The following is a 25,828-nucleotide window of genomic DNA, read 5'->3' on the forward strand; positions in this document are numbered from 1 at the left end:
ACTGCAGAGTATCACTCTGCTAAACACAGCCCTTCGGAGCAACGCTCTGGAACACACAGACCTGCCGTGATAGACTTGAGCATTGCTCCACTGACAACCCCACTAACTCGCAGAGCATCGCTCTATTAACCCCTCCCCGTCATCCTTTCCCAGTTTGCACAGCACCTTGTCCTCTGGTTTTCCGGCCTGTAGTGCGCGGTTTGTATAGCCGACGAGGGAGTCGAGCAGCCCGGAGCACTCGCGCATCTTCTGACGCGTCTCCTCGTTGGCCGAGCTCAGGTTCCTGGGGAGCAGAGCAGAGAGTCACGCACTGCACAGAGCGTCGTGCCACCCAACGCACTCCACAGAGCGTCGTGCCACCCAACGCACACCGCAGAGCGTCATGCCATGCACACCACAGAGCGTCGTTCCACCCAACGCACACTGCAGAGCGTCATGCCATGCACTCCACAGAGCGTCGTGCCACCCAACGCACACCGCAGAGCGTCATGCCATGCGCACCGCAGAGCATCATTCCTTTCCAGCTCCCTGGTCCTGCAGAGCATCGATTTTGCTGTGGGACCCTGCACTATTCCCCTGACACCCCTGCAGAGCATTGCTACTCTCAGTGTGCTGTACCTGCAGAGTATCGCTCCTCTTTGCCAGTCCCTGCACTGCCTTTCTCCACCTGTTTTAATCAACTTCTGACTGGTAACAGTTGTATGGAGGTAGGTGGCACCTCCCCCCAGAGCTCACCCCTCCCACCTTTTTAACTTGGGAGGTTCTGGCATTTTGCTGAATGGACAGGACTCACTGTGGTTGCTTCCCCTCATACAGAGGTAACAGGACGGGTTCACAGTGTAGTGTAGGACCTGCATTAATTTTGGTTATACCTTGACGTTTGGTATGCAGGCTTACGACGCTTTGGCCAAAGGGTTTAACTAAATAACCAAGTAATTACTATTATTATTATTAAAGTATTTAAACTTTATACTTATTACCATATATATTTTTGTCAATTGGATGTAGCATTGGGCACCCCTGTCTTTTGTTGTATACATTTGCCACGCTCAGTAGCACTCATTTTGGCATAAATACATATTCATGATGTGGTGGGTGTAGGAGTTTGAGCTAGCTGGGAATGTGTGTGTTTCTCCACCTCCAAAAGAAAAAAAATTGCCAGGATTCGCCCTTTTCTCACTTGTGGTGCAACTAAAATCCTAATTCACTCACTCATCCTGTCCCGCCTCGACTACTGCAACCTTCTCCTAGCTGGCACTCTCCTTGTCAGCCGGTCCCAACTCCAATCCATGCAGGGAAGCCTGTCTGGCATACCTTCAACAGTCAGCTACCCCTCCAAGCCCACTGGGAGTAGAGTTGGAGCTGGCGAATCTGCAACACCCCCCAACACCCCCACCCCAAACCTTGATGGGACCATACCCTTTCCTGAGGTTCACTCCATTTCACAATAAGCACTTTAACTTTTTGTTTTAACATTGCCCCTTATCCCCTCTAGACTGTAAGCTCCCAGGAGTTTGTATGTGACTCTCTTTATGTGATATACATAAATCTGTACCCCTATTGTACCACGCTGTGGAATATGATGGCGCTTTACAAATAAAGGTTAATAATCATTTCTCCTCTGCGTCACTCCCCCCCCCCCCGGGGGAATGTGGCTCGGGTACCTGAGAAAGCCAGTGGCATTGTAAAAGATCTCGGACTCTGAGGCGTTCTGCTTGATGATGGCGGAGCCAGCGGAGCCGGAGAGAGGCTCCAGTACACAGTTTGTGAGCGGAGTCAGAGAGTCGCGGGCGAGGCGCGTTTTCAGATTGTCGCTGGATGACAGATTCCACAGGATCCCTGCGAGGGGGGAGAGTATGAGTGAAGGAGGAGTGGGGAGGGGAGCAGAGAAGTGAAGGAGACAGAGACACAGAGAGAGAGACAGAGAGAGGTGAAGGAGATGGGGGTGGGGGGGTGGGAGGAAGCAAGTGAAGGTGATGGGGGGAGACAAGTGAAGGAGGAGGGGGGAGACAAGTGAAGGAGGAGGGGAGAGAGAGAAGTGAAGGAGGAGGGGAGAGAAAGAAGTGAAGGAGGAGGGGAGAGAGAGAAGTGAAGGAGGAGGGGAGAGAGAGAAGTGAAGGAGGAGGGGAGAGAGAGAAGTGAAGGAGGAGGGGAGAGAGAGAAGTGAAGGAGGAGGGGAGAGAGAAGTGAAGGAGGAGGGGAGAGACAAGTGGAGGAGGAGGGGAGAGAGAGAAGTGGAGGAGGAGGGGAGAGAGAGAAGTGAAGGAGGAGGGGAGAGAGAGAAGTGAAGGAGGAGGGGAGAGAGAAGTGAAGGAGGAGGGGAGAGAGAGAAGTGAAGGAGGAGGGGAGAGAGAGAAGTGAAGGAGGAGGGGAGAGAGAGAAGTGAAGGAGGAGGGGAGAGAGAGAAGTGAAGGAGGAGGGAGGAAGGGAGAGACAAGTGGTACCTGTTACGTTCTTCCTAAGCTCATCGTCCGGCTCCTTCTCCTTCAGGGCCTGCAGCAGCTCGTACAGGCCGCCGTCCTCTACCAACGCCAACTTGTTCTCGGGGCTGTCATAGATGAGGTTGCGCATGGCGCCCGTGGCTTGGCGCCGCACATCCTGGTTCGGGTGGTTGAACAGCTTCACCAGCTTGGCGATTGCCTGCAGGCTGCGTGCCTGGGAGTGGTGGAAGACATCACCTCTGACATTACCATGACATCATTAACCTGCCAATAACTCACTGTGAATATCTGACCCAGAGCTAATCCTCAAACCTGTTGCTTCCTGCAACGCAGTGAGCAGCAATGGGGTCGATAATAGGCTGGCGGCCATTTTGTTGCCCCATTCATTTTTGGCCTGTGTCGAGGTGCAGTGTCACCGATTGAAGGTGCATTCGTAGCTCAGTCTCACCTGTTTCTTGGACTCAGCATCACTGTAGCATCGGTGCTGTATATAAGCCGCCCCCAGGACCTGCAGGTTGGGGTCACTGGCCATCAAGTATTTCACTGCTGACGGCATGTCCATCTCATCAAACCTGGGGGCGGGGATTGGGGGGGAGAGGGACACGGTCACCATCATATGATCAATGTATACAAGGTAACATCATAATATGCATCGGGATATCAAAATGTACACTGTACTGTCATAACATCAATATATACAAATATATAAACCGTGTGTATGTATATATTTGGGTATATGTGTGCGTATCCGTGTGCATATGTATGTGCGTGCACATGTGCGTATATGTGTTTGTGTATGTATATGTATGTGCGTGTGTGCGTGTGTGCGTGCGTGCGTGTCACATTGTACCATGCATCATTAACTCATTATGTGCAGTGTGACATCATAAGATCAACATATAAATACTTGTACAGTATATATTGACATGACATATCACAGAGTCATAAAACACACAGAACATGCACCAGTATATAGGTGCCTCACACTGCACTGTGAAATGCATCCTTATATTATTATTATATCATGATAATTACCCCCTCCTTCCTTGGCAGTGTCAACCTCAACCGCTGGCAATGTTCACCCCTGCCCCGCTGGCCGTGTCTCCCTTTTATGAAATAGGTATCCGGAAAGGAGAGTTGGAGCACAGCTAAACGAAATAAATTTGCTAGAGAGTGTGTCCCAAAAGTTAGAGGTTTATTATTCGTCAGTACATGGTAACAAGAAAAAAATGAGCCCTCAGGCCCCCACCGACATGTTTCGAGCTTCCGCTCTTTCTCAAGGTGTACAATGATCTGAAAATCTCTCTTACCTATTATAGTATCCTTTTCCCGCCAATTGTCCCGTCAACCCGTCGCTTAGTCGTTTCACACGTAATGCGCCTTGTTGCCAGAGCGCACCACGCGTATCACGCTTCACGCCGGGTATACCGGTGACGTCAGCGCGTCAGGGAACAAAACAAACTTTATTAATTGATTAATTGATGATTCCAGTGATTTGATTTGATTGATTAATCTTGTAGATATATGTTTGTTGCAGAATGGAAACTTTGGATATAATTGGGGATATGAGGATTCATATGTTTATAATCTAAAAATATAACTATATATTTTTTTTTTTATACTGTCACGATCAAACCTTGGTTGTTTGTTTTTTAATTTGATTTTATTCATATATATATGTTTGTAACTTTAGTTAATATATATTATGTTTTAATAGACTAATAAAAGTATTTTAATTTATGTTAGGTTTGTTAAGTTTATATTATTAATAAAGTTTGTTTTGTTCCCTGACGCGCTGACGTCACCGGTATACCCGGCGTGAAGCGTGATACGCGTGGTGCGCTCTGGCAACAAGGTGCATTACGTGTGAAACGACTAAGCGACGGGTTGACGGGACAATTGGCGGGAAAAGGATACTATAATAGGTAAGAGAGATTTTCAGATCATTGTACACCTTGAGAAAGAGCGGAAGCTCGAAACATGTCGGTGGGGGCCTGAGGGCTCATTTTTTTCTTGTTACCATGTACTGACGAATAATAAACCTCTAACTTTTGGGACACACTCTCTAGCAAATTTATTTCGTTTAGCTGTGCTCCAACTCTCCTTTCCGGATACCTGCCTCTGCTATGGAGTACCGGATGCACGCACCAATGAAGGTTAATCCCGGGAGGACCATCTGCTACAAGTGAGTTTATTTACTCAATCTTACACCGTTTTTCCTAATCAATGATTTGGCTGGACACTAGCTAGTGTGAGTATTTACCTATCTGGGTTATACTCTTCCGGTTTATTGATAACTAGTGGAATCAGGTGTTTATGCTATAGGTGGTCACCATTTATATGTGGGATACTTCAAGGATACAACCAATACAACATACAATTGAAGTTGCTGAGTCTACGTTTTAGAGCACCACACAGCCTGGCTTTTCTACTGTCCCTTTTATGAAATGACACTGCCCACCCTTTTATCTTCTGACCGCCATCACTGCCCACCCTATCCCGCCCCCGCTGCCTGTGCCCACTAATCCCTTAATGGCCCTCTTACCCGCTGGTGAATGAGTGCTGGCTCATCAGACTCTTGTTCCCATCAAACACATCCATCCCTCTAATCTCCTGCATGTGGTGCCCGGACTCTGCCAGGCTCCGCACCGATGGTGCCCGGATGCTCTGCTCCATCATACCCGCCATGTAGTTAGAACCCACGATACCCGTCAACTGCTGCTGCTGCTGATGCTGCTGCTGCTGATGCTGCTGCTGCTGCTGCTGGACAACTGTGCCGTAACCAGCCGATGCCCCACGGGCACGGTGGTTGCCCTGGAAGCGTTGCAGGGTGCGCATGGCAGGTGCACGGATAGTCCGAGTCTGTGCCACTTCGGCCCGCTCCACCCAAGTGGCCCCACCGTCCTGGGCCATGTTGCTAGAGAGAGACCTTTGCAGTGTTGGTGCGGCGCTGACAGAGGACATCTGGCGGTTGTAGGTGGCTGCTCCGGAGGCCATGCCCTGCTCGTATTGCTCATCCCCGTCCCCGACACGCAGGGACCGCAGTGACATGGTGTCATACTCCCGCCGACTCGGGTAAACGCGCTCGTGGAAGGAGTTGGGGCGAGAAGTGGTGGCGTACCCGCGCTGCTGGGGGGCAACGCTCATCCTCTGAGTGCCCCCCACATCCACCGCTGAGCGGGAGGAGTAGCCCCCTGACCGCATGCCTCCTACGGTGGCATAGCTGGCTGAGCGGGCGGCCTGTCAAAAAGGAGCAGGGGTGTTAATGAGGAAGGCACAGGTACTGCTCCCCAGACACCAGTGTGCCACGTCAACCAAACCCCCCAGACACCAGTGTGCCATGTCAACCCAACCCCCCAGACACCAGTGTGCCACGTCAACCCAACCCCCCAGACACCAGTGTGCCACGTCAACCCAACCCCCCAGACACCAGTGTGTCACATCAACCCCCCCCTGGCACAAGTGTGCCACGTCAACCCCCCCACCCCCCCAAGACTCCAGTGTGCCACATCAGCCACCTGCCCCCCTGGCACTTCTGTGCCATGTAAACCCGCCCCCTCCCTGGCACCAGGATGCCTCATCATTTGGCCTACCCAATCCCCCCAGAAGCCTATATGAATTGAACTCATAAAAATGTTAATTTCTTTCAAATGGTGCTTTCTGCGTTAAAAATCCCAAGCACGGTAACCTTTACACTGCACTGGGCCCTGGGAGGGTTCCATTTTAACCTCCCGGACACTTAATATGTCAAACCCTTACATCTCCTGAATGGGAGCATCGGATTTTAAAACGAAAACCAGCGTTTAAAAGGGCAAGAGGAGGTCCTGAAGCAGGTAAAAAAAAACAGCAACGGACTGGTGCTTTAATAAGTCTTTAATGTTTGAGTGATTTCTTTTTAAAACTACCGTATTTGTGCTTTTGCACAGACCTGTGTGCCTATTGTAGGTAAATTTAAAAAAAAAAGGTCATTTGACAGCTTGAGCTCAACGCAAACAGTCGGTAATATACCAGCCCCCATACACACATGGCTGTGTCCTCCTAGCCCCATCACTGGGTACTTACGGACACTCGTTGCTCGGAGCTCTGGGTCTGGGAGCGGGAGCTGTAAGAGGCCGGAACAGAGCTGAACTGAGCCCGGGAGGAATAGCCGTCTGTGAGAGAGAGAGGGGGAACATTACACAGCTACTGTATACAGTAACACAACCACACACACACTGAGCCCGGGAGGAGTAGCCGTCTGTGAGAGAGAGAGGGGGGAACATTACACAGCTATACAGTAACACAACCACACACACACTGAGCCCGGGAGGAGTAGCCGTCTGTGAGAGAGAGAGGGGGAACATTACACAGCTATACAGTAACACAACCACACACACACTGAGCCCGGGAGGCGTAGGAGTGAGAGAAAATGACACAGATATACAGTAACACAACCACACACACACTGAGTCCGGGAGGAGTAGCCGTCTGTGAGAGAGAGAGGGGGAACATTACACAGCTATACAGTAACACAACCACACACACACTGAGTCCGGGAGGCGTAGGAGTGAGAGAAAATGACACAGCTATACAGTAACACAACCACACACACACTGAGCCCGAGAGGAGTAGCCGTCTGTGAGAGAGAGGGAACATTACACAGCTATAAAGTAACACAACCACACACACACTGAGCTCGGGAGGAGTAGGAGAGAGAGTGAGAGTGCGAACATTACACAGCTATACAGTAACACAACCACACACACTTACTGAGACTAGGAGGAGAAGCGGTCTGCCAGAGAGGGAACATTACACAACTACACACACACACACACAAACTACCGAGCGTGGGAGGAGAAGCTGTCTGCGATAGAATGTTACACAATACCACAACTACAACAGAACTGCCTGGGAGAAGCCGCCTGCTACAGCGAGCATTACACAACAGACGAGAATCTATACAACGCGGCACGAGAAGAAGTCGGAGACAAATGTCACTGTCAAATGAGACAAATTGTCAGTGCACAGGCACGCCCATAACTTCATGCAGCAAAAGCCTCACTTACAAACAGAACTATAATGTATTAGTATTTTGCTCCCCAAACGAGGCGAGATTCTGCAGTCTCTCCCTCTCTAAGAGCCCAGATTGGGACCCAATCATGGGTGTTTGCACATTGTATATCCCGGCATTTGGTTCATTTAAGTATTTATTCCCCCTCCCACAATTTTTGATAACACAAATGCACAGTAACACAGCTACACAACTGCAGTACTGAGCAGTGGAGAAGGAGCATGTTACACAACAACACCGTAAGAAATGTACATACAGCTATACACACACGGGAAAATAAATGGTCTGCAGGAGAGCGTTACATAACTACACAGTCGCACAACTAAACACACTGCTGTGCTGAGAAGTAGAGGAGAAGCGGTCTGTGGAAGAGACAAAGTGTGCTACACAACTATACAGTAGCAAAACTACACATCTTCACTGAAGCCATCTGAAGGAAAGAGATACTTAACTACATACTTAACTACACAGTAACAACTACACAAATGTGCAGGAGAAGCTGGCTGCAGGAGAGTCAACTATTTAACAACTGAATGACACAAGCACACAAAACTGTACTGAACATGCGTAGAGAAGCTACATGGAGGGTTGAGAAAGCGTCACACAACTGCACAAATACACAACCATACAGGGTAATAAGGCACACAGGAGCCAAATGACTGCGCAGACACACATTGCAAGACGGTATACAGCTGCCCACAAGAACATACCAGACATGTCCACTCTCATGGAGTTGGCATCCGTGTTGCGGAATTTCAGCAGCAGCATTTCATAGGCTTGGAGTCTTATTAATAAAAAGCAGCACTATATACATATACTGTATATATATATATATATATAGTATTTTTTAATCTGTCAACTGAAGATATGGCAAACGTTTGGAGATCCAGAACATTGTAGCCATCACCTGCTCTTCTTGTGCCCGCTTGTTCAATCAGGAATTCTACCCGACGGTGACATTACCTCCACCCCGGAGAGTGACACACGGTAATGACAGGATCACACGGTGCTGCAGACATGTGCGTCCCGTACACCACGATATACAAGTGTATAATGGGACGCATTAAGACGCAATTGCGCATAGAACGCTTCAACCACCGAAATAATGGCATGTTTGGACGCAGGCAATGATGTCATGACTCATGCAAGGACAGAAGTGGATGATGATGCAACAAAGTGCTTAATGACATAATGTGCCTAGTGATGCGTGTTACAAAGTTACAACCTGTATTATGATTTTAACAATGCACGTACCATATGTCAATCCCTTCAGTGCCTGGGAGGATAGCAACGCCTGTCAGGCCTCTTAGCCAATCAAGGGTCATCGTTAAGTATTAGATTGATGCATTATTTATTATTGGCATGCATGTGTTATTATATTATCTTTCACACACTGCATGGTGTGCTGAGGCCTTATAAATAAATGATAATTTATAGGATACAGCCGTGTGTATTCTGATGTGACAGTTTGTACTTATGTAAACTGACCGTATAATCTTTTCTTGAAACACACACATACACAATGTCGGTATGTATGTAGGCATATTATACACATACTAATAGACAAACAGTGCAAATACTGAGAGTGTGCACGCGCACACACACACCAACACACCCACACACAGAGAAACACACCCACACACAGCTGTGTCTCACAATTTGCCTGCTTTCACAGGGGAGTTTCCCAGATAAACTCAAACACCAGGAGCAGAGATAAAGAGTCAATTATTTATGCGGAGTTATTCATTAAGCTGCAATAGTGCTGATCGGGGCACTATCGTAAGGAAACTCCCATTGACTTTAGGTCAACACTATAGTGGTTTAATGAATAACCCCCATAGAGAAGGAGGGGGAGAGGGCAGAGCGAGGCCACAGAATAAAGAAAGGGAGAGGTCTGGAGGAGCGCGAGAGAGACAGACAGAAACAGAGCGAGAGACAGAAAGACAGTGTGAGAGATCAGAGAGAGACAGACCAGAGAGACCAGGGAGAGACAGAGAGTGAGAGAGCGAGACACAGAGAGACCAAAGAGCGAGAAAGAGAGAGCGAGAGCCCTAAAGAGTGAGAGAGAGAGACCAAAGAGCGAGAGAGAGAGAGAGACCAAAGAGCGAGAGAGAGAGACCAAAGAGCGAGAGAGAGAGAGAGAGAGAGAGAGACCAGAGAGCGAGCCCAAAGAGAGAGAGAGCGCGAGAGAGACCAAAAGAGAGAGAGCGCGAGAGAGACCAAAGAGAGCGCGAGAGAGAGACCAGAGAGAGAGAGAGACCAAAAGAGAGAGAGAGAGGCCAAAGAGAGAGAGAGAGAGAGAGAGACCAAAGAGCGAGAGAGAGAGACCAAAGAGAGAGAGAGAGACAGAGCGAGAGAGACCAGAGAGCGAGCCCAAAGAGAGAGAGAGAGAGAGAGAGCGCGAGAGAGATACCAAAAGAGAGAGAAAGCGCGAGAGAGACCAAAGAGAGCGCGAGAGAGAGAGCACAAGAGAGAGAGACCAAAGAGTGAGAGACCAAAAGAGAGTGAGAGAGACCAAAGAGAGAGAGAGACCAGAGAGAGAGACCAGAGAGAGAGAGACCAAAGAGAGAGAGAGAGAGAGAGAGAGAGAGAGAGAGAGAGAGAGAGGGAGAGAGAGAGAGAGACCAAAGAGAGAGAGAGAGAGACCAAAGAGAGAGAGACCAAAGAGAAAGAGAGAGACCAAGGAGAGAGAGACCAAGGAGAGAGAGAGACGAGAGAGACACCAAACATAGGCAAATGATGACCAAATACATGGTCAGTGACCACAGGTTGGCGATTGAAATAGGCCGGTACAGACGGACCTTGAAAAGCAGAGCAAGACAGGATCTGACAGCAATGTGACATGGGCCTGGTGGGAAATGAGATCCATTTCCTTGTGTACTGTACTGCCCCAGATATGAAGAAAACAAGGATCCGCTACCCTGGAGAATTCACCAGGACGATCAATAACGTCACAACATTGGATGATGAACAAAAAGTTAAAAATTCTTCATGGGGGGGGGGGGGGGGGATCAGGAGAGATAGCCGTAAAAGCAGCCGAATATCTGTCAGCGAAAGACCAACAGACACACCTGAGGAACATGGTGACAGCGTGCGTAGGAATACTGATGTCCTGCCTAAACGATTATGCATAGCTTTGGCAATGCTTGTGAATATGTAAGCCATGCCAATAAAGCATTATTGAATTGACAGAGAAAGGAAGAGAGAGATAAATACTTTGTTTTTGTCTAAATGGTGCAGCCCCCCTGGCCCTGCTGAGTCCTAGAAGTACAGGAAGAGACACACCCCTGTCATTAGCGTCTTACCGTAGGTGTGTATCTGTCACTGGGAAACATGCTCTACTCCCAAGAAAACGATTACCTCAGAGTGTGTAACACTCACATCCAGGTATATCTGTACACAGGACCAGGTCTGCAGCACACAAACACGCCTGTAAACACACAACTACTAATCGGTATAAAAAAACACCCCTCAGCACCTACACAACAAGACAGCTCATCGGCGGGTGCAAACTGGCATCTTTCATGGACGCTTCCTCTCCGCCCACATAGAACATAATAAGGCTGGGACAGCGCCATTAGAAGTGACAGTCATTTCTTGGAAAACAAGGCGCTGGGTCATTGCAATTAGATGTTAGAGAGTCACTGTCTGGGTAATAAAGGCAGTCAGGGGCTGGGAGTTTAAAAATAACACACTGCTGGGGCAAGGAGGGTGGCTACAAAAAAAATGATTAAATAACCATATTGGTGTAAGAAAAATATACTGCAAATTTCACGGGGTTTATTTTCATTTCTAGAGGGAAATAGGAGGTGCGTGTATACAGTATACACACGAAGAACGTCGGTGCGAAACGCGTTGGTTGTCACTTTTGCTTTACTCGTCATCACGCAAGCGTCTGCGCGCCGCCAGTTGGAGAGGCCGAACTCAACGATCAGCTGTTGAACTGGTCAGCTGTTCGGATCCCTAGCGCTGCCAGCCGAGCGTTCGCCCGCCACCGCGTGCGAGACGCTTCACCAGCAGATTAGCTGTTGAGCTGCCCGTCATGGCTTCCACGGCTCCTAGGTGCCGCGAGCGGTGTGTCCGGGGACCTGGTCCAAGCAGAATATCGTCTTGGGACTTTTCAGCTCTCACTGGGATATCGTGGAGCCCACATTTATATTCTAAATTGTAAGTTCATGCTATAGGTCAGTGTATTTTTTTTTTACATTACACCATTTGCCATTCACTTCTGGTGCGCAGTGTCTTTTGTGTCATTGTGTTGAAGATCCAATCGGATTGTACGCTGGGAGAACGGAGCACTCACTGTAGCCTCATGTAGCAAAGTAGTGGATGTTTTGAAAACTATTATCGTTGAACGGATTGCCTTATCTAACAGTCTGGGCCTTTGGAACACACACAAATGGTTAATTCCTCTCTCAGCCCCTTCAAGAGACAAGTAAACAGGCCTATGCACATAGCATAGGAAATTCTACACCCAGCTGAAAGCTCTCCCCCCCCCTCCTCCTCCCAGTCTGCCCCAACGTGCCCCTCCCTTCTCCCAGCTCAGCTATATTACACACAGTGGTGTTACCTGCTCACCAGGTGACACAGCCAGGACAGGAGTGTCACCGGCAGGGCAGTAACCCGTGGACCGCCGAGTCACCGGCGATAAAAACAGAGCATCACGGTGCAGGAATGTGTGCCATGCTGCCTGCGTATAGAGGGAGACCGAGTATCTCTATACAATGGACAACAAGACGGAGCCTGCAGTCCGTTAACCCTTTCCCTAACAGAGACCTGCAGAGTATCTCTCCATTAACAGCCAGCAGCGCAATGCGTTCCTAGACCTTCTGGCATTCAAGGGGACAACCGTCACAGCTAGAGATCTGCAGAGTATTGCACTGTTAAAGGCTCCTAGCTGCAGAGCATTGCTCCATTAACCTTTCAGTACCTGCACCTTGCCCTTATCAGAGAGGAAGAGGAGGCGCTGGCAAGACTATGGACTAGGACACAGGCTGCGGGATACATTCCCTCCTCACACTAAACTCATCTCCATGTATCAGAGTATTATAACTGCCTCTGAACTTGAGAATCCCCCCCAGGAGGTGGCTGCACCACTGTCAGGGCTCCCCCACCCTGAGGAGGTGGCAGCACCGTAGTGAGAGCTCCCCCACCCCCAGGAGGTGGCTGCACCACTGTCAGGGCTCCCCCACCCCCAGGAGGTGGCTGCACCGCTGTCAGTGACATAATTGCAAAACGCTTTGGAATTTAAAATGCCTCATAAACACAAGATGCTCCAATTATGCTATTACACAGGGTCTGACCCGCATCGTAACATACAATTAAAATGCCATCAATTGAAAACCCTCACCGACTTAACGCCACCTTCGGCTGCGTCATAATTTAAGATAAGTTTATTAGCTTTGCAAGTCCCGGCCGCACAGCCCAACTGAGAAAAGAATGTAGCGATAAATTCCAACGTCCCAGTGATTAGGGCAGAGTTCTGTAACATGCTTCGGGAAATCACAGCGACGTCCATCTTTAATATACCGCCGCAATATTTCTCAGTTACAGAGAACGACTGAATAATAAAACAATGAAAATGAAAAGTATGTATATAAAGCAGATGTCCAGGGCACTCATCATAAGAATATGTAGAAAGATACTTGGCTTCCAGCTGGGTGCATGCAGTAAGGACAGGATGACCAACCAACCCCAGGAAATACAGCAAAGAAAAATCAGCAGCACTCGCAAGGATAATATGTCAAAAGATATACATTTATTTCATCTAACAAGTACCAAAACATGGGCGACATTTCAGACCCAACGGTCCTTTCTCACGAGATGTAGAGATATATACACACACAGACAGACACACAGACACGTTTGACCCGCTACTGTGGACTGACCCCTTTACTCAGTGACTCAGCCTGTGTTGAGTGGATCCCTGGCTGTCCTGCTGGAGATCAGCTGGGATTCTCAGAAACTCGTGGTGATGGTGGATATTTAACTCTTCAAAACCAAAATCAGGCTATTTAAGGCTATTTGCAATGAATGACTTGCAACGGTCACTAAACGTTACAACGTGCCGACGGAAAGGATGTTCATTTTTTCACAGAAGGGCAAGGTCCAACCACAGCAGTAGTCATTTACACGCACAGTAAGCGGACGGGGGTTCCGAGGAGTCGCCATTGAGGTTCTGTGGTTCTTAAGAGGTTGAGAGACGCTGGTTTAACTTAACCCTTCCACTGTCATGGAGGTCTACGGTATTGCAGGTCTACACGACACGCTGGGCCTCCCTAGCAGAGCCCATTGCCTCGGCACTCTCGTAAAGCAAAGCCGGCAAAGTGCTCTCTCACCCACAGATCCATCGCTCTCTTACTCGCCGAGGTGCTCTCTCACCCAGAGCGCCAACGATCTCTAACTGGTAGAGCTGGCGAGAAGCTCTCTCACCCAGAGAACTAGTGCTCTCTAACGTGCGGGGCCAGAAAAGTGCTCTCACACAGACACACCCAGCCAGCGCTCTCTTACCTGCATAGCTGGACTGGCTCGAGTTGCCCCGTTGTGTGGTCGGTCCCTTCTGCATCATCCGTGTCCGGACTTGCGCCTGCACCCGGGCGTTGCGCATCTCCTGGTTCTCCTCGCGGAGCGTGCGGTCCAGCTGCATGTCGGTGGGCAGCGCCAGCGAGGTGATGTCAGTGTGCGGCTGCAAGGCCGACATGAGGAAGTTACCGTCCTGCATGGCCAGGCCGGAGTGGGGGGGGGGGGGGGAGGGGGAAAGGCACTCCAACGCTCTCTGTGTGGGTACACTCTCTGTCTCACTCGTCTGGCTGTACTCCCTGCTTACACACGATTGGATTTTGCACGCTGTTTACTTCTCACACACCCATGTGTTTTGCGGTGTCTCTCGCGCTTTGTTTCCAACGCTCTTTGCAAATGTCTCTTGCTTTCTCTTTCTCTTGTGTGTGCCTTGTCCCCTGAGCACTCTCTCACTCTACGCTCTCTGTCTGCCTGTCACAGCCCTCTCCACGCTCCCAGACTGTCCCTGCTTGCTTGCCCCACCCTGCTATTACCTCAGCACTCTACCTGTCCCTGCCTCTTTCGCTCTGTCCCGCCTCCCCTCTTGTGCACTCTTCTCACTGCCCTAATCTTACTGTCTTTGTCTCTCTCCTGCTTTTATCTATTCTCGTGCTGTCCACTCTTTCCCTGCAGTCTCTCAACTTTTCTCTCCCCCATCTTCAGCTCCTATCTCTAATTTTCTGTCTATCCCCTCTTGCACCTGTCTGTTTTAAGGCTCTCACACCAACTCCTACACTCTCCCAGGATGTCTTTGCACTCACTCATACTGTACATCTCTCCCTGCTCTCACACTCATCTCCCTGCACTCTCACAGCCACCTCCCTGCACTCTCAAAGCTCTCACCCTCCCCCCATCCCTGCGCTTTCTCAGGTCTCACACACCCCTCTCCCTGCAGTCGCCTTCTACCATACAGGAATGTTACACCCCCCTCTCACTGACAGTGTGAAATCTTCCTCCCCCGTCTACAGTTAGCATCTGCCTCCTCTGACTGCTGACACTACTAGCCTGACCACCTTCAGAGGGACCATCTCCTTCCCCGGCAAAGACCTGCAGAACATTGCTCCACTAAATTACCCCATTCTAGACCTGCAGGACATGGCTCCACAAAATTACCCCATTCTAGACCTGCAGGACATGGCTCCACAAAATTACCCCATTCTAGACCTGCAGGACATGGCTCCACAAAATTACCCCATTCTAGACCTGCAGGACATGGCTCCACAAAATTACCCCATTCTAGACCTGCAGGACATGGCTCCACAAAATTACCCCATTCTAGACCTGCAGGACAGGGGTGCGCAAACTTTTCCCCCTGCGCCCCCCTGCCTGCTCTCCTTGACGCCTAACGCCCCCTGCTCGGCCTCAAATGATGCGCGGGGTCATGTGACGTCATGTTGCCATGGTAACGTGACATCACGTGACCCGCGGCGTCATTTGCCGCCGGTTTACCATTACGACGCGTTGCTGGAAGGGAAGGGTTATAGAGGCGTTGCGTGGCCCCCCGGCACCCCCCCCCCCAAGAAAATCTAGCGCCCCCAGTTTGCGCACCCTTGCTATAGAACTTCATGCCACAGAATTACCCCATTCTAGTCCTGCAGAACATCGCTCCACGAAATTACCCCATTCTAATCCTGCAGAACATCGCTCCACGAAATTACCCCATTCTAGTCCTGCAGAACATCGCTCCACGAAATTACCCCATTCAAGTTCTGCGGAACATCGCTCCACAAATTACCCCAGTCTAGTCCTGCAGAACATCGCTCCACAAAATTACCCCATTCTAGTCCTGCAGAAAATCGCGTTACAAAATTACCCCATTCTAGTCCTGAGAACATGGCCCCACAAAATTACCCCATTCTAGTCCTGCAGAACATCGCTTCACAAAATTACCCTATTCTAGTATGCGGAACATCGTCCACAAAATTACCCCATTCTAGTGCTGCAGAACATCGCTCCACAAAATTACCCTATTCTAGTGCTGCAAAACATCGCTCCAAAAAATTACCCTATTCTAGTCCTGCAGAACATCGCTACAAAAAATTACCCCATTCTAGTCCTGCGGAACATCGCTCCAAAAAATTACCCTATTCTAGTGCTGCGAGACATCGCTCCAAAAAATTACCCCATTCTAGTGCTGCAGAACATCGGCCCTACAAAACCAGCCAATTCTAGCCTGCAGGACATCGCTCCACTAAAGCACCTTATTCTTGGCCTGCAGAACATCGCTCCACTAATACCTTGTTCTAGACCTACAGATCATCACTCCACTAAAACCACCCCATTGTAGACCTGCAGAACATTGCTCCACTAAACCAGCCTAATCCAGAGCTTCAGAACATCGTTTAATTTAATAATAACACCACCCTAAACTTCAAAGTACGGCTACATTAACTTCTTCCTTATTTAAAAGCCGCAGAGCTTGACTCCATTAACCCCTTTCCTATCAAAGACCCGGAGATCGTCACCAAATTAACCACTTCCCTGCGAGGGACCTGCAGAGCATGCCTCCATTAACCCCTTCCCTGCCAGCCGCCCGCAGAGCATCATTCCAGGTCACCCTTCCTGCCAGCGCTCCGCAGAGCATTCTGCAGCCCCATACCTCAGGTCGGCTGGCGGGGGTCTCGGCGGAGCATTGGCGCTCCACGCTGTCCTCGCCGTGTCTGTGATGTGAGGAGCCCTGGAGGTAATAACCCAAATTGTATCAAATACAGAGAATGGAAGCTGTATCATCACATGTCACCGGACCTGTTCCTGCACCTCCGCCCTGCCGAGCGTTAACCCTTCAACTGGAGGAGGGGGTGATGGCATGATGCTCTGCAGACATCTTCCAAGGAAGGTGTTAAGGGTGCAGTGCTCTGTGGGTCTCTGGCAGAGAAGGGGTTAACGGAGTGATGGTCTGCAGGTCCCTGGCAGAGGAGTGATGCTCTGCAGGTCTCTAGCAGAGACTGGAGTTAACAGAGGAATGTTCTGCAGGTATCGGGTGGAAGAGAAGCGATGCTCTGCTGATTAGTAGGCATATGATGATTACATGTCACCACTTGCAGCGAAGTCCTAATCTGTACAGTGAGGATCACTTCACGTCTGGTCAAAGGACAGGTGTCTGATATATATGGTGCAAAATCTGTGACCGCAAGGGAACCACCTCACCTGCATTATCCAGACAGTTCAGATTATCAGGGACAGGCCAGACAGTCCTGGGTTATATCTAATGTAAGGTGTCTTCCTGACTCCATATTATCAGGAACAGGATGAGACAGTTCTAGGTTTTATACATGTAGAATATCCTCCTGACTCCAGATTATCAAGGACAGGCTGAGACAGTTCTAGGTTTTATATCTAATGTAGGGTGACCTCCTGACTCATCATTAGGGACACACAGAGACAGTTCTAGGTTCTATATCTAATGTAGGGTGACCCCCTGACTCATATTATTAGGGACAGGCGGAGACAGTTCTAGGTTTTATATATAATGTAGGATAACATCCTGACTGCAGATTATCAGGAACAGGCTCAGTCCTGGTTTATATCTAATGTAGAGTGACCTCCTCACTCCAGATAACCAGGGACTGGCTTAGATAGTCCTGGTTCATATCTAATCTCAGGTGACCTCCTGATTCCAGAGTATCAGGGACAGGCTTACACAGTCCTGGGTTTATGCCTAATGTAGGACAGGGGTGCGCAAAGTTTTTGGCGTGCGCCCCCATGCCTGGGAGCCCCAGCATAGGCGCCCCACCCTCGGTTAGAACCCGGTGTCAAATGACGTCGCGGGTCATGTGACCACACAGCGTCATTTGACGCGTGTTGTCGTGGCAACGCGCCCCGTCACATGACCTCACGGCGTTATTTGTCACCGCGTTGCCGAAGACCCGGCTGACAGCAGGTAAGGGAAGATACAGAAGCCTCACGCCTCCCCCGGCATTTAATTTAAAATGCCTAGGGCGCGGGTCCTCTGTAACCACCGCGCCCCCCTTAGCAAATCCTCCGCCCCCCCTGGTGTAGGATATCCTCCTGACTGCAGATTGTCAGGGACAGGCTCACACAGTCCTGGGTTTAAATCTAAGAGGCTGTCTCTTTATTTGATACAGGCCCATCTCTCAGCCTGCTCCATCATAGCTCCATCCCCGCAGTATGAGTAGTGTGCATATACGTATATGGGTGTGTGTCAGGGTGCTCCCTGGCTGTGTGTGAGCCCCTGCGGGATGACTCAAGTCCAGCCTTGTCTCTGCTTCTCACAGGGAACCAGTCACCCCCCCCAGCAGGCACAGACATGCAGAGTGATTGTGATGGCCACACCCAGTTCCTAATAAATGAACCACCTGAAAACCAACACCCCTGTGGGAAAAGGAGAGGCAGGAGGGGAGGGTGACTCAATGACCCCCTATCATGTATATCTACTTCCCATACGCACTAAACCAGTGTGTCCTTCACTGGGCAGAGAGACCTAGGGAGCTTTGTGCATGAGGCTACATTATGGCTGACAGTGTGTACACAACGTACGAACCTTCAGAGGCGAACTGCACAGCCGGGTGATGGGATATTTAAATATAGCCGCCCGTACTGCTGTGTATAGTATGCACATGTTATTTCTTCTAGGGCGCAAGAGTACGACATTAGCTGAGACAAAGTATACGTTATATGTTTGCCTGCACTGTACTGTGATTATCTTTTCAAGAAAGGTCTGAATCTATCAGACACGTGCTCTGCAACGCAATTAATACACTGGCACCATGATAATGAACATCCTACACTGTTTAATGATCATAACACATAAATAATCAAAGGATTATAAATAGCCCCCTATAATTGCACTCAAGGTAGGTGACAGATATCGTATATTGTCTACTGATAACTGGCTGGATATTAGCCAAATCCTAGCATAGGATACACCGCCAAAAGGTCACACTCAAATGAAAAATAGCAAAAACTTTAATAGTATGCTATAAAAACGATGAGACACTATAAAAATGCACAACAGTGCATAGATAAAATCCCCAAATGTGTTTGGTCACGGTACACATATGAACAAATTGTTCCAAACATATAGCTAGTGATAAATCAGATGCTATATAAAGGCTGCACTATTGCGTACACAGGTGTGGTAAGTCAAATTATGGACACTACAGGGTAAGTGGAAGATATCAGTGGGCTCAATGCAACCACTATATAATCAGTTGTATAACCAACAAGTCCTCTGTATAGGATAATCGGTATAATCTATAGCTTGAGCTCTATGGAATCCCTAGAGCAACTTGGTCAAGACCAATGCACAGAATGAGACATCACATCCAGTCATAACCAGTAATAAACCCTGGATAGCGCACACTTCAAAGTGCACATATGCAAGCCCCCAGAGGTATGGGTAAAGCAGAGCCCAATAGGATGATATACGACCTGATAAATCTGATAGCAATAAGCAGCCGTTTGCTCCGTGTAATCTCAGGAGCAGCCGTTACTCCAAACACAAGCCGTGCATGCGTCAACGTGATGACATCACCGCGTTCCCCGACGTACGTTTCACGCGTCACCGCACGCTTTCTCAAGGGGGAGGAGTAGGTAGCATGTAGCATCGTATGGTTGAGCCTTTTGTACACTCCCTGGAGGGGAGGGGCGGATGATGTATGCCTGATAATATTAAAGAGGCATTGCAGGTACACATATAACCCTCACATAACATAAAGGAATCGGGGAGAGGGGGGAGGGAAATGGGGGTGGGGGGAGGAGCAATAAAGGCAAATTAATGCCCAAATATGTTACAACAGGCATGCAAGTGGAAAAGCAGCATGGATGCAGGCTGGGCCAGGGTACATGATGTAAAGGCAAACCCACAGATGGTCACAAAAGACATATAAATTATGCACAACAGGCAGGTGGAGGGACCAGAGTATAAGGTGTAGGAATGGGCTACACTAGGCGGAGCCGCCTAAAAAGTCAATATGGCTCCTTCTAAACTAAAAGTAATAGATCTATATACCTGGATCCCTCTAACCCTATGTGAGGAATGGTGAGAAAATAAAACCCTCGTTCAACCCATGTGGTGCCAGTGTGTTAAGGTGATAAATCCAACGGCATTCGTGCTGACGTAGCCTGATATCCCAGTTGCCCTTGCGAGGCATGCAAGGGCAACTGGGATATCAGGCTACGTCAGCACGAATGCCGTTGGATTTATCACCTTAACACACTGGCACCACATGGGTTGAACGAGGGTTTTATTTTCTCATCATTCCTCACATAGGGTTAGAGGGATCCAGGTACATAGATCTATTACTTTTAGTTTAGAAGGAGCCATATTGACTTTTTAGGCGGCTCCGCCTAGTGTAGCCCATTCCTACACCTTATACTCTGGTCCCTCCACCTGCCTGTTGTGCATAATTTATATGTCTTTTGTGACCATCTGTGGGTTTGCCTTTACATCATGTACCCTGGCCCAGCCTGCATCCATGCTGCTTTTCCACTTGCATGCCTGTTGTAACATATTTGGGCATTAATTTGCTTTTATTGCTCCCCCCCCCACCCCCATTTCCCTCCCCCCTCTCCCCGATTCCTTTATGTTATGTGAGGGTTATATGTGTACCTGCAATGCCTCTTTAATATTATCAGGCATACATCATCCGCCCCTCCCCTCCAGGGAGTGTACAAAAGGCTCAACCATACGATGCTACATGCTACCTACTCCTCCCCCTTGAGAAAGCGCGCGGTGACGCGTTTAACGTATGTCGGGGAACGCGGTGACGTCATCACGTTGACGCATGCGCGGCTTGTGTTTGGAGTAACGGCTGCTCCTGAGATTACACGAAGCAAACGGCTGCTTATTGCTATCAGATTTATCAGGTCGTATATCATCCTATTGGGCTCTGCTTTACCCATACCTCTGGGGGCTTGCATATGTGCACTTTGAAGTGTGCGCTATCCAGGGTTTATTACTGGTTATGACTGGATGTGATGTCTCATTCTGTGCATTGGTCTTGACCAAGTTGCTCTAGGGATTCTATAGAGCTCAAGCTATAGATTATACCGATTATCCTATACAGAGGACTTGTTGGTTATACAACTGATTATATAGTGGTTGCATTGAGCCCACTGATATCTTCCACTTACCCTGTAGTGTCCATAATTTGACTTACCACACCTGTGTACGCAATAGTGCAGCCTTTATATAGCATCTGATTTATCACTAGCTATATGTTTGGAACAATTTGTTCATACTGTATGTGTACCGTGACCAAACACATTTGGGGATTTTATCTATGCACTGTTGTGCATTTTTATAGTGTCTCGTCGTTTTTATAGCATACAATTAAAGTTTTTGTTATTTTTCATTTGAGTGTGACCTTTTGGCGGTGTATCCTATGCTAGGATTTGGCTAATAACCAGCCAGTTATCAGTAGACAATATACGATATCTGTCACCTACCTTGAGTGCAATTATAGGGGGCTATTTATAATCCTTTGATTATTTGTGTGTTATGATTTGTGATTTCTCCCTTGCACCAGGCAGATTATTTCTTGTCACTTTGTATGTGTGTCTGGTGTAGCGACGTGCCCCTTGTGTATATTTACTGTTTAATGATCCCAAGTATATATATACTTGGGATCATTAAACAGTGTAGGATGTTCATTATCAGGGTGCCAGTGTATTAGTTGCGTTGCAGAGCACGTGTCAGATAGATTCAGATAACTTAACTTAGTTAATTTATGATGAGTAAAAAAAAGTGACAAAAACCCTCCACAACAAATGGGTTTAAAGCAAAAAGTGGCACTATGTGCTCATTTGCATGTCATTTCCCTGAATCCCTTGCTATAGTGGAAGTGCTGTGTGCTGGGTGATAATGGGGAAAGGCAGGGTTGCAGACCTGCCTAAGACATGCAGATGAGCATACAGTTGTATTTGTATATTTGCTTTCCTGTGGAGGGTTTTTGTCACTTTTTTTACTCACCATAACTTAACTCAGTATTATGGTTTATATATATACATACATATATATATATATATATATATATATATATATATATATATACATACATATATACATATATATATATATATATATATATATATATATATATATATATACATATACATATATATATATATACACACACACACACACACACACACACACACACACACACACACGTTTATCCTCTGGTGATGAACATGCTGCACTGTATAATGATTTTAAGTATCTCCATACACTTTCACCTCCTCGTAATGCACACGCTGCTTTGTATAATGATGCTGAGTATCTCTATATACTTCCACCCCGATAATGAACATGATGCACTGTATAATGATGATGAGTATCTGTATACACTCTATCCGGGAGTCAGACATTTGGTGAAGCAGATTGAGGAAGAGAAGAGAATCTGGGAGGAACCTCAACATTAGGAAATGCAGGGCAGCCGCTACAATGATCAATCCCAGCACACGAATTTCACAACATGAAGGACATCCCCGCAGTGATTATGCTGTTAACGCCAATTACAGAATGTACAGTAACTTCATCGGAATGATTAGTCATCTAGCGCTAATTACAGAACGCGCAAGACAACCTCAAAAGTGATTCTGCTAATTACGGAATGTGCAGGACACCCTTTCCAGCGCATAATCATCTTCCTCATTGTTCCAGAACGACCAGCACAATAAGTGGCGTGATACAACTTTCTCACAAAAAAACCTTTAGGAATTATGTTACTGTAGCTTGTTTAAGACCACTCAACTCTCACAGATTTTCTGTGCATTGTTGGGTTTTTTTTGGGGGGGGGGGGGGTCAATGTTTCCGTAGCTAGCCTCACTGTCAAAAAAACACATATTTGTCATTAAGAAACTACTTTATTGGACTAAATGTCCCAAATCTCATTGATTTTAGCCCTTGGATGTTGACATCTCTGTTGATGCCTTCACCAACTGTTGTCAGTCTCTTGGTGGCAATGTTAAGCTATACCTGGGACCTGGAGCAGGTTGGGCCGTCTGGACACTGGGTAAATGCCTGCTGGGTCGATGGGCCGGTGCCTCGCTATGCATCGTGGTTACAGAGGTCCTGCGCTCAATCCCACAGCAATGTAACTGATCGCCCAGGAAAGAGAGTGCGGTCTCTGCGAGAGAGTAGCTCTCCTCAATTGACATCGTCATGACTTCACGAGAGGGCCATAGGGTAAATGAAATGTCCGGGCCACATTTCACTTCCAATCCACCCCTGCATTGGACCTTGTTTCTCAGGAGCGCTACGAATAGAAAATGATTTGAAGAAATGAGGACGCGAGACACAACCTGCACTATTTTCAGCTCCAGAGATCCCTGGTTCCCAAGATGCTTACCAACACAACCTGACTTTGACCTTCTGAGGCCCCTAAGCTATGAAGGAGCGGCTCAGTGAGTAAAGACACTGACTCTGGCACTGAGTTTGAAGCAGGGGAACCCCAAATTCCCTTGTGACCTTGGGCAAGTCACTTTATCTCCCTGCGCCTCAGGCACCAAAAACATACATTGTAAGCTCTACGGGGCAGGGACCTGTGCCTGCAAAATGTCTCTGTAAAGCGTTACGTAAAACTAGCAGCGCTATACAAGAACATGCTATTATTATTAGTACTGTATATCAAGCTAAGCTATGGAAAGTCCCCAAATATGATAAATCAATTTATTATTCTGACTGAAGGGACCATTGAAAATATAAACATGAAACGGAAATGAATGAAAGCATTATACTAGCATTGTTATATACAAAGACAACGGTGTAAAGCTAAAATTAATAGTTTTTGCGTATGACATTAATTTTAATATCATAACATTTTCTTGGAGAGCAAAGTACTGTAATTGGTGATGTCTTCAAATGATACGCTACGGAGTTTGTCGCTTTCGATCCACAGGACGCTTAGTCCTATTTGAACTAAAATGTCCATATTTATAGAGAATCTTCTTTTTCCCATACTGTATCTTTATTTCCAATCCCATTTTATGAAATTCATTCATGTTGGTCTTATTGTGAGGCCCTAAGCTGTAGCTTACTGTAGTTAGCTTATGCGTAAATTCAGCATTGCTTACCAATGAAGTTACCAGTGTTCATCCAGGGCATTTAAACAGCCACCTGATAGTAATCCAACAGTAACTTCACTGGTACGTATCTAGGAAGCTGGAGGTGGGGTCAGCTGCCAGGGACTGCCCGCTTCCAACCCTTTTAAAAAAAAATAATCATTAAAAGACAAAAGAGCAGCCTGGATCCCCAATTGAAAAAAAAGGACAGAAAGCAGAATATAAGATGTTGTTCCGCTTTAACACCTTAGCTGCCAGAGATGCCTGCACTTTTGGCAATGGGGTTCAACAAGGTATTACACTGTGACGGTGAGGTCAGTGTGTTCTTCTATCAGGCTCTCCCACTCCCCCCTGTGCATGTTTGATAGACAGGTACCCCACCTCTTCCTTCTCATGGGGCTGGCTGGCTGGGAGAGGTTCTGACAGTAATGTGGTTATACCAGCTCGGTGGCATTTACCGGAGCCCCCGGGGAGAAGGGACCAGAGAGATGTCTACCCAGAATCCTCTGCTAGAGAAGGTGGCTCCCACAGGACTATTTGCACCCTCTCCTGAGAAACAGCAGGGAAGGGGTTAGTGGTGCGATGCTCTGCAGTTCTGTAGCCGGTAAGGGGATTAATGGAGGGACTCTGCATGTCTCCTGCTTGCATGCAGTGGGTAGAAGAGCAGGTCTGTCTCCTCTACTTATTCGGATTTTATGCACAGAACAGTTCTCAGATGCATGTTGGGCTGTAAACGCCCTTTGACCCAAGTGTTCGTTTTCTCACTTCCTCAGGTATCACCTGGGATTTTACTGAATGCCTGGGTTTGGATTGGCTACGGGTCTGTTATTTAATTTATACTGAGACACTGAGTCAGTTGCTCTCTGATTGGCTGAGACAAAAGTATGCATTTTAAATATATGCCTGATGCTCTCTGATTGGCTGAGAAAGTAAGCATAATAAGCTTGACCCACCTTTGTATTCTGATTGGTTAAACTATATTTTTACAACCTTACTGCTTCCGGATTGAGCTTTTCAGGTCGAGCCAGGTGTGCACTGCAATCAAAGCCCTAGCACCCTGATAATGAACATTCTGCACTGTATAATGATATCAAATATCTCTCTACATCAGTGTTTTTTAACCAGGGTTCTCTGCAATTTTCAAGTCATTTGAAAATTGTACCAAATACAGAAGAATTCACAATGCACCTGATCTCAGGCGCGCTATTAGAGAGGGTTGGGGTTTCTTACAATGCATCTGATCTCAGACGCGCTATTAGAGAGGGTTGGGGTTCCTTACAATGCATCTGATCTCAGACGCGCTATTAGAGAGGGTTGGGGTTCCTTACAATGCATCTGATCTCAGACGCGTTATTAGAGATGGTCAGGGTTCCTTACAATGCATCTGATCTCAGACGCGCTGTTAGAGAGGATTGGGGTTCCTTACAATGCATCTGATCTCAGACGTGCTATTAGAGAGGGTTGGGGTTCCTTACAATGCATCTTATCTCAGACGCGCTATTAGAGAGGGTTGGGGTTCCTTACAATGTATCTGATCTCAGACGCGCTATTAGAGAGGGTTGGGGTTCCTCAGAATTTCACAATATAATTATAGAGATCCTTTTTTTTTTCCATCCCTCCTGATAATGAACATACTGCACTGCATAATTATGGCGAGTATCTGTGTACACTGCCACCATCTGATTATGATGTACCTGATGCCAGCAACACACTGCAGGCACTTCTGGCAGAAAATGGGTAAATGTAATGTCAA

At 47.7% G+C, this 25,828-nt stretch overlaps 2 protein-coding genes across 7 annotated transcripts in view; both read right to left on the minus strand.

Moving 5' to 3' along the window:
- Nucleotides 1-16,778, minus strand: part of PKP3 (plakophilin 3) — a 57,491-nt gene extending 40,713 nt beyond the window's left edge. Inside the window, exons 1-8 of one of the 3 annotated variants that reach the window (XM_075566922.1) lie at nt 16,649-16,778; nt 14,002-14,176; nt 6,504-6,592; nt 4,987-5,681; nt 2,890-3,013; nt 2,445-2,655; nt 1,665-1,839; nt 166-283 (exon numbers count right to left, since the gene is read on the minus strand). In XM_075566922.1, coding sequence (XP_075423037.1) covers nt 166-283; nt 1,665-1,839; nt 2,445-2,655; nt 2,890-3,013; nt 4,987-5,681; nt 6,504-6,592; nt 14,002-14,137 — 1,548 coding nt within the window. In that variant the 5' untranslated portion in view covers nt 14,138-14,176; nt 16,649-16,778. Of the gene's footprint in view, nt 1-165; nt 284-1,664; nt 1,840-2,444; nt 2,656-2,889; nt 3,014-4,986; nt 5,682-6,503; nt 6,593-8,201; nt 8,275-14,001; nt 14,896-16,648 lie in introns of those variants that run through there. The other 2 variants (XM_075566921.1, XM_075566923.1) reach the window with 2 other exon arrangements.
- Nucleotides 16,779-22,993: 6,215 nt separating this feature from the next.
- Nucleotides 22,994-25,828, minus strand: part of B4GALNT4 (beta-1,4-N-acetyl-galactosaminyltransferase 4) — a 47,823-nt gene continuing 44,988 nt past the window's right edge. The window contains exons 25-26 of one of the 4 annotated variants that reach the window (XR_012787550.1): nt 24,088-24,217; nt 22,994-23,270 (exon numbers count right to left, since the gene is read on the minus strand). The gene's annotated coding sequence lies outside the window, so the exon portion shown is untranslated. The remainder of the gene's footprint in view (nt 23,271-24,087; nt 24,218-25,828) is intronic. The other 3 variants (XR_012787551.1, XR_012787552.1, XR_012787553.1) reach the window with 3 other exon arrangements.

The sequence above is a fragment of the Ascaphus truei genome, chromosome 12 (assembly GCF_040206685.1).
Source record: "Ascaphus truei isolate aAscTru1 chromosome 12, aAscTru1.hap1, whole genome shotgun sequence".
NCBI classification, from domain to species: Eukaryota; Metazoa; Chordata; class Amphibia; order Anura; family Ascaphidae; genus Ascaphus; species Ascaphus truei.